Source organism: Chinchilla lanigera, unplaced genomic scaffold (genome assembly GCF_000276665.1).
Source record: "Chinchilla lanigera isolate Chin_1 unplaced genomic scaffold, ChiLan1.0 scaffold00050, whole genome shotgun sequence".
Lineage (NCBI taxonomy): Eukaryota > Metazoa > Chordata > Mammalia > Rodentia > Chinchillidae > Chinchilla > Chinchilla lanigera.
In genome coordinates, this window is record NW_004955451.1 from 1,922,809 (window position 1) to 1,942,081 (window position 19,273).

The 19,273-nt window shown below is 43.7% G+C and overlaps 1 protein-coding gene across 1 annotated transcript in view; it reads left to right on the forward strand.

Annotated features, from left to right (window-relative positions):
- Window positions 1-7,048: 7,048 nt before the first annotated feature.
- The window catches only part of Bcas3 (breast carcinoma amplified sequence 3), a gene marked incomplete in the record, with an annotated part of 520,369 nt that continues 508,144 nt past the window's right edge, over window positions 7,049-19,273 (forward strand). The window contains 3 exon segments of the mRNA XM_013519304.1: window positions 7,049-7,173; window positions 8,630-8,717; window positions 14,850-14,904. Of these exon segments, the coding sequence (XP_013374758.1) occupies window positions 8,635-8,717; window positions 14,850-14,904 (138 nt within the window).

Below are 19,273 nucleotides of genomic sequence, written 5' to 3' on the forward strand. Positions count from 1 at the left end.
ATTATGATGTGTCTGAGTATGAATTTCTTTTTTCTTTTCTGGTTGATAGTCTGCTAAACTTGTGTCTGTAGGTTTTTGTGTTTCAGCAAGCTTAAGAGGTTTTTAGCCATTAATAAACTTTCTTTCCAATGCAGTACCACATTATTCTTTCTTTGTTTTGGTACCAAGAATTGAACTCAGGACCTTGTGCTTGCCAGGCAGGCACTTGTGCCACTGAGCTACATCCCTGGCTCCAATTCTACATTATTCTCTTTCCTTTTAGCTCTTTTTCTTTTTGTTAGGATTGTGTTACATTTTTTAGTTCTAAATTTGTCATGTGTTTCTCCTTATAGCCTCTCTTCCTTTGAGGATATTTTCTCTTTTTTTGGCCCAAGTTCATGTAGAACTCCTAGGTTCTAGTGATCTTCATGCCTCAGACTCCAGGGGAGCTGGATCTACAGGTGTGTAGCCTGCTTGTTTTTCTTTTACTTCACTAAAAATTACTGTACTTATAGTGAAGATAGATGACTCTGGCATGTTGAAACCCAGGTGTTTTTGGTGGGTAGGGTAAGGGAAGCAATGTCTTGCTTAAAGAAAGCCTAGCACGGTGGCACACACTGAGGTTCCAGTGCTCTGGGAGTCTGAGGTACAAGGATTGCAAGTTCAAGCCCAGCCCGGGCAATTTAGCAACTTAGTGAGGCTCTGTCTCAAAATAAAAATTTAAAAAAGGAAGGACTGAGAACGTAGTTCAGTTTGAAGGCATTAGATTTAATCCCCAGTACTGCCCAAACAACAGCAAAAATACAATAAAATACACATGGAAATCAGGTTTGGTGCCGCAAGCCTGTGATCCCAACACTCAGGAGGCTGAGGCAGTAGGATCAGGAGTTGGAGGCCAATCTGAGCTACACAGCAAGTTCAAGGTCACTCTGGACTACATAACAGGACTCTCTGTCAAAACAAAATAAAACAAAACAAAAAGAAAAAACCCTCCAACAAACGTGGAGCTTGAAATTTGGTTGTTGAGTTCCTCGATTCTTCCCTGGGGACTTTTGACTTTTGATCTGCAGACCCACAGGGAGGTGATCTGAGTCACTAGTAATTTATTGTAATGGCCCATATAACAACTGGGAGAAATTTAAAGTTGCTGTTTTCCACTGAAATGAATTTCCTAGAAGGGTTTGCTCAATGTCAAGAAAAAAAAAATAGTTTCTCAAAGAGTTTCTTCATGTCTCAATACTTTGAAGTGATTCAGGAATTCTCACTACGTACTAAGGGAAGCTGGGCAGGGTGGGGCATGACTGGAACACCAGCATTTGGGAGGCTGAGGTAGGAGGATTGCTAGGAACTCAAGGCCAGCCTGGGCTACACAGTGAGATCAAGGGCAGCATGAACTGCATAGTGAGACCCTGTCTCAAAAACCCAACCAAAATAAATAAAGTGTTTAAAACACATTTCAGGCAAAACATCTTAGGTCACCTGAGAGGACACCTCCAAGAACATATGTATATCCTCAACCCCAGACCAAGGTGCACCTCTCCAGGCTCACACTATTTTCTCTGAGTGTGTCATTCTTTAATTCCACAGAATAAAATCTTTTTACACCTCTCACTGACACATTCTTGTGCTCTGGGTAGAGTCAAGAATCTACTCCACAGCCTGAGGAGTAGGAACTCCTCAGATTCCATCCAGCGACACTAAACATCCACAAGTTACTTCCTTTAAATATTACAGCCAGGCTTGGTGGCGCATGCGTACAGTCTCAGCAGGGTGGGAAATTTGAGACCAGCCTTAGCTACACAGTGAGTTCAAGCAAGGCTACACTGCATAGCCTTGTCTCCAAAAACCAGAAAAACAAGGTGGGTCTTGTAGCTCATGCTTGTAATCCCAGCAATCTGGGAGGGTGAGGCAGGAGAATCACAAGTTTGAGTCCTACCTTGGTAATTTTGCAACTTAATGAGACCCTGGCTCAAAATAAAAAATAAAGGGCTGGGGCTATAGCTTAGTTGGAAGACCCTGCATTTACTCTCTAATACCAAAAAAAAACCCCAAACACCCCTCCCCCAATAAACCCCAAACCAACTACCACAGGTTTGTCTTTATTTAAAATGTCACGGCAGCTGGGTGTGGTGGCGCACACCTATAATCTCAACACTTGGGAGGCTGAGGCAGGAGGATTGCCACAAGTTTGAGGCCAGCCTGGGTTACATAATGAGTTCAGGGGCAGCCTGAACTATACAGTGCTACCCTGTCTCAACAAACAAACAAACAATATTATGGGAGAACCTCACGATGTCTCTGTGGAAAAGGAAATCTACTGACTAGAGCTGATTGGTAAACTAGGTTGCTAGTGCGTACCGTAATTCCAGCATTATGGGGCGCTGATGCCAGAGAATCACAGATTCGAACCCAGTTTGGGCAATTTAGGGATGAAGGGAAATTTGAGAAGAGCTGGTGATATAGTTTAGTGTGAAGGTCCTGGTTGAATTATTAGTACTAAAAAACAAAACAAAACAAAGCAAAGCAAAACACCAAACAGGTTGACAGCATTACTGAACATGGCCCATTCTGCCTACCTTGCATTATATCAACCACTGGTTTTGCAGAAGAGAGTTTATTTATAAAGTGGCCCAATTTGAGGCAATAGGAGATCGACCTCTCAAACAAGTCTCCCTGAAGATAGAGTTTACGCTTATTTATGAGATTAAAAAAGTTATGGGGAGATAGCTCAGTGGCAGAAGCTCCTACCTGGCAAGTGCAAGGTCCTGAGTTCGATTCCTGGTACAAAAAAAAAAATCAGGGCGATAGGGTCTGGTCAAAGATGATTAGCAGTAAGGAGTGAGTGGCCCGCACATGTATAAGGAGATCGCTCTGGCTCTTGTGAAACACATTCGAGCCGGGCTTGCTGGTGCATCCCTGTTATACTAGCTGAGGCAGGAGGGTCTCAACCTCAAGCCCAGTATGGGGAATTTAACACTTAATGAGAGCTTGTCTCAAAATAAAAATACAAAAGAAGGGCTGGGGGACATAGCTTAGTATGAAGGCCCTGGGTTGAACTGCTGGTACTGCCCAAACAAACAAACAAACAAACAAAACCTACCAAAAAACCATGTCTGGAAATTGAATGCATCTGCATGCTCTGAGGATGGAGTTTTTGGCCTTGTGATGTCAAATGGTCACCCACTGGATACACATAGGTCCTAGTGAAGGGTCGCTGGTTTCAATCTATTTGAGCTACCTCCAAGTTGAGCTACCTCCAAGTTTGTGAAAAACAACTTAGATAACCGTCACCATGTGACTGTTACATCTCAGGTGTTATCTGTAGCAAGGCTAATGGCAGTATACCGCTTAGCTACATGGCCTCCAGAGTAAGTGATAAAAGCAAGTCACCCACGGGCCATGGTGGTACCACCTGTAATCCCAGCTCTGTGTAAGGCTGAGGTAGGAGGATTGCCAGGTTGAGTCTGCCTGGGAAATTTAGAGAAACCCTGTCTCAGAATTAAATAAAATAGGGCTGGGGGCTGGGCTTGGTGGTGCATGTCTGTAATCCCAGTACTTGGGAGGCTGAGGCAGGAGGATCATTGCGAGTTCGAGGCCAACCGGGCTACAAAGTGAGCTCAAGGCCAGCATGAACTGCATAGTGAGATCCTGTCTCAAAAAAAAAAAAAAAAAAAAAAAAAAAAAAAGGGCTGGGGATATAGGTAAGTGGTATCAAAATTTCTTTTCTTTTTTTTTTTGTTTTTTTGAGATAAGGTCTCACTATGTAGTCCAGGCTGGCCTTCAACTTGCTATGTAGCCCAAGCTAGCCTGTAATTTGCCATGCCTTAGCTTCCTGAGTGCTGAGATTATAAACATGCGCCAGCATACCTGGCTAAGAAATTTTTTTTCCCTCCATCCTGCATTCAGAAATTATCACATTCTTTCAATTTTATTTTAAATACATATTCTTACATTATATACACATATATATTCCAAAATCAATACTTTTCATCATTTTTTTTTCTTTTTGAGATAGGGTCTCGTTATATAGTCCAGGTTATGGCCTGGAACTCACTAACCAGCTCAGGCTGGCCTTGAACTCTCTGAGATCTTCCTGCCTCAGCCCCCTAAGGGCTGGGATTACAGATGTACATGTGCTGTCACACCTGGCCACTTACCATCATTTTTTTTTTTTTTTTGGTACCGGCAATCGAACTCAGGACTCTGCCCTTGCCAGACAGGCACTTATGCCCCCCGGGCCCCACTTTTCATCATCTTAATGGCTCAGTTCTAAAGTTCAGTTCTAGCTCTCATCACCCACTGGGCTACTGAAAGACCTCCCATTTGACCCATTGCTTCCATTTGTTACTTCCTCCACAGCGGCATATTTTCCCTGAAGTAGACAGAAAAAAAAAATCTTTTAAATTTAAATATTGGGCTGGGGATATAGCTCAGTGGTGCGGTGCTTGCCTAGGATGTGTGAAGCTCAGAGCTCAACCTGTTCAGTTTTGACACCAGATAGAGCAAGAGATAGATAAAACAAGCCTTTTTTGCCCAGCGTGGGAGGGTCGCTGGAGATTGCAAGGACTCTGGGAGGAGGGAGCTGGGGGACTGGTTTTTATTAGATTGGACTAGAGGAGGAGAAAATATGGGCAGGCGATGTGTCCTATCTCGAGGGAATTGGGAGTCAGTTGGTGCGTGCGCAAAAGAGAGTAAGAAAGTTTACCTTAGGGTCTGAAGAAGAACAAAGAAGTGTGTGTGTCGGCCAGCGCCATTTTGGGGATTCTGGATGTGTATCACAACCTCCAGCACCCTCCACCCCAAGTAAAGATTACTGTGACACTTCCAGTGGAAATTCTTCCAATAAGTTCCCACTGTAGAGTAAACATGAAACTTTTCATAATTCTATGGAAGACACACTACATCTGGCCACTCTTTACCTCTCCAAACGAGTTTAGGGTAACTCTCAACTTGGTTCACTCTACTTAAGCAGTATTGGTTTATTTCCGTTCCCATAAATCGAATTATGGAGTGCTGGTGCCTGCTTGACACCCCAGCCTTTTGGGAGACTAAGGTGCAGGATGGGAAGGTGAAGCTCAGTCTGGGAGATTTAGCGATTGAAAAAGAGCCTGATTCAAAATAAACATGAAAAAAAGGGTTCAGGATGCAGCTCAGTGCAAAGGCCCTGGGTTGAATCCTCAGTATCACAAAACAACAACAACAACAACAAAACCCCCAAAAACCCAGAACCACATTTGAGACAACAAATTAGTCAGTGATGGACAGCAATACAAGCTGAAAGAATTGCTTTTCTTTTCTTTCTTTTTTTTTTTTTTTTTTTTTTTTTTTTTTTTTTTTTTGAGAAAATCATGTCTTTCCATGTTGTAGTTAATTTTTTTTTTGTCTTTTTGAGACAGGGTCTCCTTATGCAGTACAGGCTGGCCTTGAGCTCACTGTGTAGCCCAGGCTGGTCTCGAACTCACAAAGATCCTCCTGCCTCAGCCTCCCAAGTGCTGGGATTACAGGTGTGCACCACCATGCCCGGCAGGAATTTCAAATACTGAAAAGATTCTTTCTTTAGTGAGTTGAATGTAGGAAGCACATTTTTTATTCTGGTGGTGCTCTTTATTAAAACCAGGGCCTCACTCATGCTAAAAATGCACTTTGCCATCCATTGATCTATAGCCTCAGGCAGGAAAAATGGAACCTTTTCCTTCTCTTCTTTTTAATATTTATTTATTTTTGTGTACTGTGGCCAACTCAGGAATTTTCTGCCCCTGAGCTACATACGTAGCCCTTTTTACTTTTAAACAGGATCTCACTAAATTTCCCAGACTGGCCTTGAAAAGGCCGCAGCCTTTGAGTAGTTGGGATTAAAGGCATGCGCCACCAACATTCCATATCTTTGGTTAGCCAAAATGGAAACGTTAGCCTGATAAATGACACACTTTGAAGATTCTGTTTATCGGCACTGATTGAGTGCCCAAAGCAAAGGGGTGATTTTTTGGCTACAGTTATTTGTTTGTACACTCTCTCAATCTCTGTATCTACACATACTACATATTTCTTTATACAGCTCCACCCCAATTGTGTGTTTTCGGGAGGTATTTTTTTAAAAATAAACTTCCCTCTTTCTTTATGCTACAACCTTTTGAATACTGTTGTACCAGCCAGTTCTTTACAAAAGCCACGACTATTAATAAGCTATATCTTCATGGAATTATCGTTGGCATTACATTTGCTAATACATATGAGGTACTAAAGTAAGTGAAAGACTGCTGATCGTTCAATAAATCAGCACCTATACCTGTAACTGAGGAGGTTGGCGTGGGGGTGCACGCCTGTCATCCCAGCCCTCGGGAGGCTGAGGCAGGAGGATCCTTGCGAGTTCGAGGCCAGCCTGGGCTACAAAGTGAGCTCAAGGCTAGCCTGAACTGCATAGGGAGACCCTGTCTCAAACAGACAAAACACAAAACAAAACAAAACTAAAAAACCCCAACAATAAGGGAGATGTAAAATTGACGTAATAGGCGTGATTCTACAAAGAAGCTCAATTGACAAGATTACCGCCGCGCCTCTTAGTCACCACCTGCTCGGCTCGCGGGCTGAGCACAGCGGCCAGCCGGCTCGGCTCCGGAAGGTAAACACATCGCGAAGGGCGTGGCAGGAGGCGGGCTCGAGATGCGCGAGTGGCCAGCTACAAGTGATTGGCAGCTGCCACGTCCACGTGCTTTGAGCTTCGAACCAGCTGTCGCGAGAATTCGATGTAAACAGACCAACACTCCCTGTCCTCTGGTCCCAATCTCAGACGCTTGGGTGAGGTCGGCAGGAGCCTGGGGCGTGTTGCTTTAGAAAAAGAAAGCCACGAAGGTTTTGCTTGCACGTAAAATAGACCAAGTCGTAACTCGTTTCCACTTGCCTGCGTTCGCAACCGAACCTGACAATCAGCTTCACCCGAATTTACATACTGTTGTGTTTTCCCTCCAGCCCCAGCGGATTGGGTAAATCCAGGAGGCGGGTCCGCCTCTTTTCTACTTGCTGGTTGGCGAAGCTGACCTCCAAGGGCGGTGCCCAGGCCCGGCCAATTCGCTTTTGCGATTGGCTAGTGTGGTGGTTCCGCTGAGGCGTGGTAGGAAGTGGTAGCCGTCAATCACAAGGGAGACTCCAAACAGTGAGCCTGGAGCTGGAGAACAGCGTTTACCGGCGGAGCGGCCGGTGAGCGGGCTGGCGGGTCTTCGGCTTTGGGGAGCCTTGGGGAACGCGAGGGGCAGGCAGCGTGAGGGGACAGGGCTTGGCTGGCCGTAGCTTGACAGGGTAGAGGTGTCGAGACTGCAGGGGGAGGGGAGAAGGGCAAGGGCCAGAGGGCGGCCGGGGGCAGCGTTGGCTCCGCGCTGGAGGTTGAGTGGGCAGCGTCGCGGCGGCGTCTTGCAGGGAAGGTGGCCTGAGGGGTGCGGAGGGTCGCCGTCAGTGACAGAGCCTTCCAAGGACGGGGCTCGGCGGACTGGCTTGGAAGAGAGAGGGTGGAATGGAAATGAGAGGGCCTGGGGGGCTGGAGGGGAAGGGCACCCCTCCAGGAAGGGGTGGCTGGGCGAGCTGGGCAGAAGGTGTTGGGGCTGTAGGAAGTGGACTCAGCAGGTTGGGAGTTTCATACAAGGCGATGGAGTGCTCGCTGCTCAGAAGTGATGCTTTCAGGCTAGGTCCAGGCTGTGGGCTCTCCTCGGTCCTGTAGAGATCTTTAATATTGCTGTGGTTCTATTTTAACCTTCGCCCTGTGTTCTTTTTTTTTTTTGGTCTTTTTGAGACAGGGTCTCGCTATGCAATTCAGGCTGGCCTTGAGCTCACTTTGTAGCCCAGGCTGGTCTCGAACTTGGAACGATCCTCCTGCCTCAGCGTCCCGAGGGCTGGGATTACAGACGTGCACCACCACGCCCGGCCCCCCCTGTGTTCTTAAAATCTCAGGGACTCAGGGGTTCACCCGGGGCTCAGGATTTAGGGATGGGACGGGAAAGGACAAGGGGCTTCGCGCCTGTTACAAGTTTATATTACATGTTTGTCTAGACTGATTAGGTCATAGTAGCCAAAGGTTATAGTTGAATGGTGGCCATGCAGTTTTATTCATAGATTCTCAACAGGTTAAATCGGACAGAGTGATAGCATATCACTGTTCCATCGGTTTTGAACTATTATATGTAATTTCACTATCTCAACAGAAACTTGAGGAAATTTTTAAAATTTGGCTCACAAAGAAAGCCCGTTTGTTTTTATGATCCCATGTTACACTTCCCTGTTAGGATGTTGTTCTCTTTCTAGTTTTTGTTAGAACAGAAGAGCCCAGCAAGTCTTAACTGGTTTTGTGGTTCTGAGGTTTAGATAAGGAGAAAACCCTCATGATAGTTTGAAGAGAAAATTTTTTTTGGAGACATGAGTCTTGCTTTGTAGTTTAGGTTGGCCATCAATTGACTAGTCCTGGCCTGGAATTTGCAGCAGGCGTCCTGCCTCAGCCTCCTAAGTGCTGGGGTTACAGGTGTGTGCCACCATGCCCAGCTGATAATTTGGAATTTTAAAAATGTACTTCTTTTCTTGCTTTTCTAGTGTAATAGAAATTTCTGGGAATGTTTCCTCAAATGATCTACGTTGAGTAACTGCTTCTGTGTTGTTGTTCTGGAAACAGGTTTTATGAGTGAAGATATGGCTACGGATTCTCCTAGAAGACCCAGTCGTTGTACTGGTGGAGTAGTGGTTCGCCCTCAGGCTGTCACGTAAGCATATTTCAGATAAGCCTAATAGCTGATAAAATCATTACTTGGAAAAACAAAAAATAGTCACTTTTTGTTTTGTTTTGTGCCCCCCCCCCCAACCAAACTCATGACCTTGCGCTTGCCAGGCAGGCGCTGTGCTGCTGAGCTAAATCCCCAGCCCTCAAGTCACTTTTTTTTTTTGGTCTTTTTGAGACAAGGTCTCCCACTATGCATTTCACGCTGGCCTTGTGGTCACTTTGTAGCCCAGGCTGGTCTTGAACAATGAATGATCTTTCTGCCTCAGCCCCTCCTGCCTCAGCCTCCCAAGTGCTGGGATGATAGGCATGCCGCACCACGCCCAGGTCACATTTTCTTTTTGAATAGTGCTTAGTTTATGAAGATCTAATTTTGATTTGATGGCTTGAATATCCTTGTCATGGCCTAATAAAAGGAACAATTGGAGGGTTTGTTTGATATATTGGGTATATTTAAAAGTAGTTGGAGAACATTAAGTCAAATCTTTTTTTTTTTTTGAGAGTCTTGCTGTGTAGTCCAGGCTGTCTTTGAACTCATTATGTAGCCCATGTTGACCTTGAACTCGTAGTGATTGTCCTGCCTCAGCCTCCTGAGTGCTGGGATTACAGGCATGTGCCACCACACCCGGTCCACTGTGTCAAAATTTGAAGAGCAGTGTTTCTTTCAAACTCCAGGTTTTAGAAATTAGTAGATCTGCCCAGGGTGGTGGCACATGCCTGTAATCTCAGCACTCTAGGAGGCTGAGGCAGCAGGATCACCAATTCCAGGCTAGCCTGGGCAATTTAGCAATTTAGAGAGACTCTTACAAAAAAAAAAAAAGAAAAAAAAGGGTCGAGGATGTAGCTCAGTTGAAAGGCCCAGGGTTCAATCTCCATCCCCTCTCCTGCAGAGAAAGAAAATTAGTAGTATGATGCATCCGTGTAGTTGGTCAGGATCAGTATTTTAAAAAAGTGAAATGTGGTAGGGTACTTTCCCGGTGTGCTTAAGGTGCTGGGTTTGATGTCTAGCACTGCCAGTACTATCATGCACACCCGGAAAATGCAGGTAGTTCAGTTAGCATTGTTTTGTGATGTGCACAAAATTATGCTCTGTTATGTGTATATATATGATCACTACATGGTGATTTAAAATGTGTACTTCACTCTACGTTTTAGTCAGAATTGTTTTTATTTTTTTGGTAGTGGGGATTGAACCTGCTGAGCTCCATTGCCAGCCTTAAATTGCCCAGGTTGGGCAGGAACTTGCAGTCCTCCTGCCTCAGCTTCCCAGAGTGGTGGGATTATAGGCATGTGCCACCATGCCTGCTCTATATTTAGACATTCTTTGACAAAAGATATTTATATTTTCTAGGAGTTTATAATCCTTCATGGCTTAAAGAAATGTATGCTTGAAATTAGTGTAATTTTTTTTTTTTTTTTGAGAGAAGGTTTTACTATGCAGTTCAGGCTGACCTTGAACTCACTGTGTCCCTTAGGCTGGCCTCAAATTTGTGGTTATCCTCCTGCCTTAGCCTCCCAGGTGCTGGGATTACAGACATGCACTGCCATTCCTGGCTAACATAATCAGTAAAACAGTATGAGAATTCAGAGGGAGTATTTTAGTAGTGTGATCAGAAGAGATTTAAGGTAACACTTTAGAGTATATCTTTAAAGGCTAAGTAAAATTTGGGCTCTTAGAATCAAAGGTACATTTTAGGCAAAGGAAATAGCGCAAATGTAGGAAAGCTAAGCTATTTTTTATAAATGAAATTTAATTTCTGATACAGAGAAGTTGAACTGTTTAAAGTAGGTTTTGGTGGACAACTAAGACCCTTTCGTACCTAGTTAAGAAGGTGAAACTTGTTTTAAGCCTCGCCTTTTTTTGAGACAGGGTCTCACTGTGTAGTTCAGACTGACCTTGAGCGCACTGTGTAGCCTAGGCCTCAAATTTACTATAATCCTCCTGCCTCAGCTTCCCAAGTTCTGGGATTAGAAATGTGTGCCACCATACCAGGCTTGTTTTAAAATTTTAAAAATGCTTTAAGTGAACTGGGTATGGTGGTGCATGCCTATAACCCCACCACTCTGGAATGCTGAGGCAGGAAGAATACAAACTCTTAAAATCCAGGCCAGCCTGGGTAGCTTAGTGGTTTAGGAAGATCCTGTCTCAAAGAATAAAAAAGGCTTGGAGATGTAGCTCAGTATGAAGGCCCTGGGTTCAATTCTGTATACCATAGACTAAAGTGCTCTTAGTGGGAATTGTAGTAATTTGGATTATTTCCTGTGGGAAGTTTAGTATGTTACAAAATGATTGTCCTCTCATACTAACAAAAGTGTATGTATGATGTGATATTTTTTTGGTATCGGGAATCAAGCTCAGGACCTTGCGTTTGCCAGGCAGGCACTTGTGCCACTGAGCTATATCCCCCGCATAATGTGATATTTTACCAGAAGAATTTTTCCATGTTCATTTCCCAGCACGATATTTCTTTGTTATGGACCATGGCAACAAGTGAAACATATTATTACCCATGAGTTAAGTACTGTTTTTGATCTGCATTTTATAGGTGAGGAAACCAAAGCTGAAGTTAAGTCGTGCTAGGTAGCAGTGAAGAAGGGGAGCCAGATCAAGCGAAGGCACCTTGTTTAGTATTCTATGCTGCCTTACCATACAATGTTCAAGATGTATTAGTTTCCTGTAATGTAACACATGCTTTGAGTTTTTTTTTTTTTTTTTGTACCGGCAATTGAACTCAGGACCTTGCACTTGTGAGGCAGGCACTTGTGCCACTGAGCTATGTCCCTGGCCCTGTGCTGAGCTATAAACCCAGTTCTTTCTCAATTTTTTCTTTTTTCTTTTATCTTTTTGTCTTTTTGAGACAGGGTCTCCCTGTGCAGTTCAGGCTGGCCTTGAGCTCATTTTGTAGCCCATGCTGGTCTCAAACTCACAATGATTCTCCTGCCTCAGCCTTCTAAGTGCTGGGGTTACAGGCATGTGCCACCATGCCCAGCTATCCATGATAGTTTTAAAAATTTTTATTCAATTGTTTGAGACAGGGTCTCACTTTGTAGTGCAGGCTGGCTTTGAACTCACTATGTAGCTCAGGCTGGCCCTGAACTCACTATGTATCATTCCTCCCAGCGATCCTCCTGCCTCAGCCTCCCAAGTACTGGGATTATATAGAGTTGAGATGTGCGCCACCACGCCCGGCTTCTGGCTATCTTTTTCACTTTATATTGAGACAGGTTTTTGCTAAGTTGCCTAGGCTGGCCTGAAACTTAGGAATTTACAGTCCTATGTCAGCTTCCTGAGTAGCTTGGAGAATAGGTGTGTGCCTCTACACCCAGGCTTACGTTGTTTTTTAATCTTTCATTCAGTATCCTTTCATGCTTGAGCATTTACTGCATGCCTAAGTACTGGCTAACTGGTTCTGGAGATAAAAGGTATATATGAGAGGTGCATTCTTTCCTACATTAGAGCTTATATTCTGGTAGAGGGAAATAGTGAATAAGTACATTAACAATTAGAAGATGTCATCTCTGCCCAGTGCACCATGATGGAAAATGATTGGTGCCTATGCATAAGGTTGTCAGGAATGGGCTCTCCAAAGCGGTAGTTAAACTGGAGATACTGCCTTTCATTTATTTACTTTTTTTGCAACAGCATCTGCGACATAGTGCATGCTGGCTCTGAGCTCACTATGAAGCCTTACTGTGACTCTCCTGCCTCAGTCTCTTACAGGCGTGCACCACCACACCTGACTAAGAGACATTACTTTGAAGGAAAGTGTATGGAAAGGTATCGAGCAGAAAGAATGGTGTAACGGTCTTGATTCAAAGAAGAGCTTGATGTATTCTAGGAATTGGGGTTGTGTAAAGGTGAAGCAGAGTAAGTTAGAAGAATGGCAAAAAAAAAAAAACCCCAAAAAAAATGCAAGTCAGAGAGGTTCTAATCTCTCTCTCAGTCTCTTTGTCTCTTCTTTTTGTTTTTGTTTTTGTTGCCTGTTATTGAACGCAGGGATTCATACATGCTAAGACAGGTGCTCTGCTGCAGTTACCCCTAGGCCCCAGACTACTCATTTTTGTTGTTCGTTTTTACGCCGAACCAAATATTATCAGTCTCAAAGGTATATTGTTTGTTCTGAGATTTAGGGTAATTCATTATTTTCTAAAAGTGTAATTTTTTCACATCTTTCATGGCATACATTTGATTCAGTATGTTTTATTTATTGTTTGCTCACTGAGCTATATCCTTAGCTCCTTTCATTTTTTTATTTTGAGACATTCTTCCTAAGTTGCTAAATTGCCCAAGCTGGGCTCAGATTTGTGATCCTTCTGCTTGAGGCTTGCACAGTTCTGGGATTACAGGCATGTGCCATCACGCCCAGTTGATCTAATGTTTTGAAGAAATTGTTTTTCTCCACTTGATGACATCCATATACTTCCCATTTAAAATATCTCCCCAGCCCCAAGCCATGAGTGTGCTGCTACTGACCTACATTCTCATTCTCCCATCTCTATCCCTGTCTCTCTAATCTGTATCTATCTAGTGCAGTACTAGAGACTGAACCCATGGGCCGTTTACCATTAAGTTATATCCCCAGCATTTTTTTTTTAGACAGGCCAGTGTTACCCAGGCTGGCCTGAAAGTTATACACTTCTTGCATCAGTTTCCTAAGTACCTGGGATTACAGGTGTGTGCCACCATGTTTAAAATATCTCCAGAGGTAGACATGTTATCACATGACTGTAACCCCAGAATTTGGAAGGCTGAGGCAGGAGGATGGCAAGTTGGAGGCACAATAGGGCTACGTAGTGAGTTTAAAGTCAGCCTGGAGTACATAGGGAAAATATCTGAAAAAGAAATCTATCTATGTCTATATTTATATCTCTTGCCTAGCATACATAAAATCCTGGGTTCAGGGGCTGGGGATTTAGCTCAGCGGCAAAAGCGCCTGCCTGGCAAGCGCAAGGTCGTGAGTTCGGTTCCTGGTACCGGAGAAAAACCAAAAAAAAAAAAAAAATCCTGGGTTCACTTTCCAGTACTAAAAAACCAAACAGACTTCATTTACTGTCCTTAACAGTGTTGACTTTCCTCACTTTTTTTTCCTTTTTTTGTGCCTTGTGTGTGCCAAAAGTTCTGTAAGGACTTTTTTTGGATTTTTTTTTTTTTTTTTTGAGACATTGTCTCACTATGTGGTTCAGGCTGGGCTTGAGCTCACTTTGTAGCCCAGGCTGGTCTCAGACTTGCAACAATCCTCCTGCCTCAGCCTCCCGAGTACTGGGATTACAGGTGTGTGCCACCACGCCTGGCATGGAAGGACTTTTAATATTTTTGTTGTAGTGCTTGCTCCTGCAGCAAAAAATGCAGACTGATTTTGCAACATACCGGTCGCAGCTCAGGGACTTGGTTCCCAAACAATTTATGTTTTTTTTTTGTTTGTTTGTTTGTTTTTGGTCTTTTTGAGACAGGGTCTCCCTATGCTGTTCAGGCTGGCCTTGAACTCACTTTGTAGCACAGGATGGCCTCGAATTTGCAACGATCCTCCTGCCTCAGCCAGATGCTCCTGCCTTAGCCACCAGAGTGCTGGTTACAAGCGTGTGCCACCACGCTGAGCTACCTCAAACAGTTTAAAGAGAAGGTTACTAAATACTGGGTCATTAGCCACAGTTTTTCTTGCTCCCATAGGGTGTTCTACTCTTGTTTCCTTAGCCAGGTCTGTTGTATTCATGCCTTCAAATATGAGGTGAATGTTACCTTTAGCAAACAGGAAAACATGTCTCTTTTTTTTTTTTTTTTGAGACAGGGTCTTGCTATGTAGTTTAGACTGGCCTTGAATTCACTATGTAGCCCAGGCTGGCCTTGAACTCCCAGTGATCCTCCTGTCTCTGCCTCTGGAGTGCTGAGATTACAAGTGTGTGCCACCAAGCCCGGCTAAGCACGACTTTTTAAAAGAGATAATTAAAAATGCTAAAATCTTAGAAAGTGCACAGGCAGAATTATCAGGTAATAAAGATTTGGCCTTTTTTTTTTTTTTTCTTGTTTTCATATTATGAATGACCTCGTTAGGGCTCGTCAGTAGAGCTTTCTCATGGCATGAGCTGTGATGACAGATTTATCCATCTCACCCTTTTTCAGAGAGCAGTCCTACATGGAGAGTGTTGTGACTTTTCTGCAGGATGTGGTGCCACAGGTAAGTGTGTATGTCTGATTGCAAAAATAGTTTTAACTTTGACCAGGGAAGCTCTGAAACGTTGTTTCCGGAGTCTCTCACTAGTGTGAGCAGCTGCACAAAGTCTTCTGACATTTTGGCGTCCTGAGCACGGCTGGGGTGGAGCTATACTTGTTACCGTGTAGACTTGCCACAGTTCTGTGATGACAGTGGCGTAAGTATGACTGCTTAGGACTTGCCCTGCGAATAAGAAGGAAGGCGAGTTGCTCGTCGAGAGTTGGGATATAGGACTCTCCAGCTGGGTTCTGTCTCCAACACCTTTTTTTTGTCCAAGTTAAGCGGCATTTGGGAGTGAGGTATAGCTTTTTCTGAAATGTAATGTAACTTATCACTTAACATGTTTTTGAAAATAAGACAGTGTCCACACTTCTGTCCCATAGAGTGTGATGCAGTGAAATCAACATGGTGTCTAGTAACTTGTACTTACAGTATAGTTGTTAGGTATGTATTATTTTCTCCTTGTGATGCCAGTCTTCTGACTGCCATGGTGGTATTTTTTTTTTTTTTTTTTTAAGAGGCAGGGTCTCACTATGTCGTTCAGGCTGGTCTTGAACTCACCATGTATTCACTGTGTATCCCAGATCGGGGTTGAACTAGCGGTGATGCTGCTGCCTCAGCCTCCTGTGTGATTACAGGCATGTGCCACCATACCCAGCTCTGCCATGGTGGCTTTATTTTTTGAGACAGGGTCTTGCTCTGTAGTTCAGGTTGGTCTTGAACTCAGTACGTAGCCTGTGTTGGCCTTGAATTCATGACGGTGCTCCTGGCTCAACCTTCCGGGTGCTGGGATTACAGGTGTGCGCAACCCTGTCCACCTTGCCATGATGTTTTCAGCTGTGCTGTTCTAAAAGCACATTCATAAGTCCAGTGTTGTAGTTTTTTTTCTTCAGTACTAGGATTTCCACCCAGGGCATTCGCACTGAGCTATATCCCCAGTCTCTTCTTACTTATTATTTTCTCATTAAAGTTGCCCAAGGTTGGCTCAGACTTGCGATCCTCCTGCCCTAGACTCCGGAGTTCGGGGATTGTAGGCATGCGCCACCATGCCAAGTCAGTCCTTTAGTTTGTTTTTTTTTTTTTTGGCCAGTACTTTAGTTTTATGAGAGGGTCTTAGAAATAAAGTCTGAATTTTAGTTTTATTAAACAAAATGTATTCATAAGGTGGGGGAAAGTATTAAGGAGTGTTGCGTTATTATGTATTGTTATTCTTTTATTACGTTCAGTTAGTAACAAAAGTAGACCACAATGGCAAGTTCTATGGCACAGGTAAGGAAAAAGAAATGCTCTGCTTTCTCGTGGTAGTTGCTTGGCAAATCAAATTGCTTGAGGCCAACATAGATTATTAATAGCAACAGATCAATAAGTGTTGCACATATAGCAAAGTGAATATTTAATCGGTAAGAGGATGCAGAGAGAGGAATGAAGTTCCCAGAGATGTCTGAAGTAGCATCAACCGAAATGAAGAGAGAGGTTGGGTATTAGATTTTGAGGGAAACCAGCGAACTGGGTGTAGTAGGCAGTGGGAATTCCATAGCAGAGAGCATCAGGCTTAGTGAGTGTTTTGGGGCTCAAACTCACTGTTTTTCTCTTAAGCTGGGGCCCTTCCCTGGGGCTACAGTTCCCCCGAAGTCTTCTTTTACATTTTTAAAATTTGTCCTAAAAGGGCCTCTTTATCAAATTTCCACAAAGAAACTTTGTGAGACTAGGAGCCATGTGTAGTAAGCAGTTTTTTTTTTTTTTTTTTTTTTGAGACAGGGTCTCGCTGTGCAGTTCAGGCTGGCCTTGAGCTCACTTTGTAGCCCAGGCTGGTCTCGAACTCGCAACGCTCTTCCTGCCTCAGCCTCCTGAGTGCTGGGATTACAGGTGTGCGCCACCACGCCCGGCTCAAGCAGTTTTTATTGGTTGGAGGAGAAAGACGGTGGTCAGAAGCCTGGAGGGAACAGTTGGAGAGTTTGCTACTGGGAGAGACTATCAGATTGAGTAATTCCTGTAACACTGAGAATGGAGGGGCTGGTAAAACTGATAGGGTAAAAGTATTGCAAATTAAAGATGAATTTTTATGGATATAATACATTAGAGGAAAGATAATAGGTTAATCTGTATATTGGCTGTGACGATTGGATCAGAGTAGAAACTATGGAAGTAAAATTGTAGGCATGGATCTGAGAATTAGGATTTTGATTCAGCAAATTTGTGTTGTCTGCCCCTTTTATGCAAGTCATTGTTTTAGTTACTGTAGGAAGTAAAACTTTAGGCATCAGACATTTACTTGAGGGCTCACTATGGTTTGGCCCTGTGCTAGGCTGAGGAGCTACCCAGTGCCCTGCCTTGCCTCACCCTCCCCTCCCCTTCCTTCCCCTTTCTGGCCGGCTCCTCTCCTTCCCTCCTCTTCCTCCCCCCTCCCCTCCCGGTCTTTTCCTTGGTACTGGGGGTTCAGTCTAGAGCCTTTGCACTGGGTTATATCCCCAACGTCTTGCTAAGTTGCCCGGTCTGTTCAGACTCTTGATCCTCCTGCCTCAGGTTCCCTCAGTGCTCTTGAGTCTGAGGCCAGGCCAGTTCAAGGCTTGGGCAATTTAGTCTCACAATAAAAAACATGAAAGGACTGAAGCTGTACCACACACTCACGCACAACACACACATGTACACACAATCCAGCCTTGACAAATCGAATGGAAATGTGATAGGGACAAAAGGATCATGGTAGGTGCTGCTTTATTTATTTTTTATTTTTTTGTGGCAGATCTTGCTACATAGTCCTGCTTGGCCTCAAACTCACAATGCTTGTATCTTATCCTCTCATGTGCTGGGTTATAGTTGTATACCAGTATCCCTGGTTGTATATATTTTGCTTGGCACAGAAGTTACAACTTAACATTTTGCTATTATCTGTTTATTTCTTCTTTGTTTCTTTTTTTTTTTTTTTGTACCGGGAATCGAATTCAGGACCTTGCACCTGCCAGGCAGGTGCTTGTGCCACTGAGCTAAATCCCTGGCCCTTACAACCTTAACAGGTTGTTTGAAGGTTTAGGTTAGTTTATGGGTTAAGATACAAGATCTAGCTTTACATTTCACTTCTTTTACTAGCTCTGGGCAAACTACTGAACCTTTCCTCAAACATAGGCGTCGTTATTTGTAAAATGGGGTTAGTCATTGTATTCATCATGGGTTTGTGTTGAGGCTTACAAGATGCTATATATATAATGTGTAAAATAAAGCAAAGCAGGCCGGCAGGGTGGTGCCTGACTGTAATCCCAGCAGTTGGATAGCAAGGGCAGAAGGACTGCAAGTTCATGGGTACTCTGAGTTATAGAGCAAGTTCAAGGCTGATCTGCACTACATGGGGAGACCCTGTCTCAAAAAGCAGAACAAAAACTAAAATCCAAAACATAAAAATAAAAACCCCAAATATTAAGTAATCTCACTTGGAGGAAGCAGAAGCGACTAGATATCCAGGGCCAGAGCTGTGGATTGAGGTTTACAGTCAGTTGTTGAAATAATCAGATGATGTGAAAATATTGTAGCAGCTAATGAATAGTGAGGTGTAGTGACTTTAGGAGCCACTGACTGTATTTTTCTTTCCTTTCCTTTTCTTTCTTCTTTAGTTTTTTTTCAAGACAGGGTCTCACTATGCAGTTCAGGCTGGCCTTGAACTCACTTTGTAGCCGAGGCTGCTCTTGAACTTGCAGTGATCCTCCTGCCTCAGCCTCCTGAGTGCTGGGATTACAGGCATGTGCCACCATGCCTAACTTGTACTTTCCATAGGAAACCAATAATAGAAGTCACTTTTGAGTACTAGACATTTTCTTTTTGGTTAGAGTTAACCATTTCAATTTTTCTTTGTACTGGGAATCGAACTCAGGACCTTGTGCTTGCCAGGCAGGCGCTGAGCCACTGAGCTACATCCCCAGCCCCCATTTCCATGTTGGAGAGAAGACTGACGATGGAACAAGGGTAGTCACCATGAATGCGTTGTAGTAGCCTAGGTTGAACATTTTGGATAAATCTGAAATCCACTTAAGGTCTGGGGTTTAAGTAATAGTAATGCACCCGTGTATGGTAAGGGAAGATTCAATTAGATAACTAACATTAAGGGGTTATTAATTACGTGTAACATAACAAATATACATAAAACATACATAGATACTGGATGAGGAGTATAAGTACAATGTGCTTACTATAGTCAATAATCTAAAATTATTGCAAAGTAAGCTTATTTCTTTTTTTCTTTCTTTCTTTCTCTTTTGAGACAGGATCTTGCTGTGCAGTTTCAGGTCGGCCTGGAGCTCACTTTGTAGCCCAGGCTGGTCTCGAACTCGCAAGGATCCTGCTG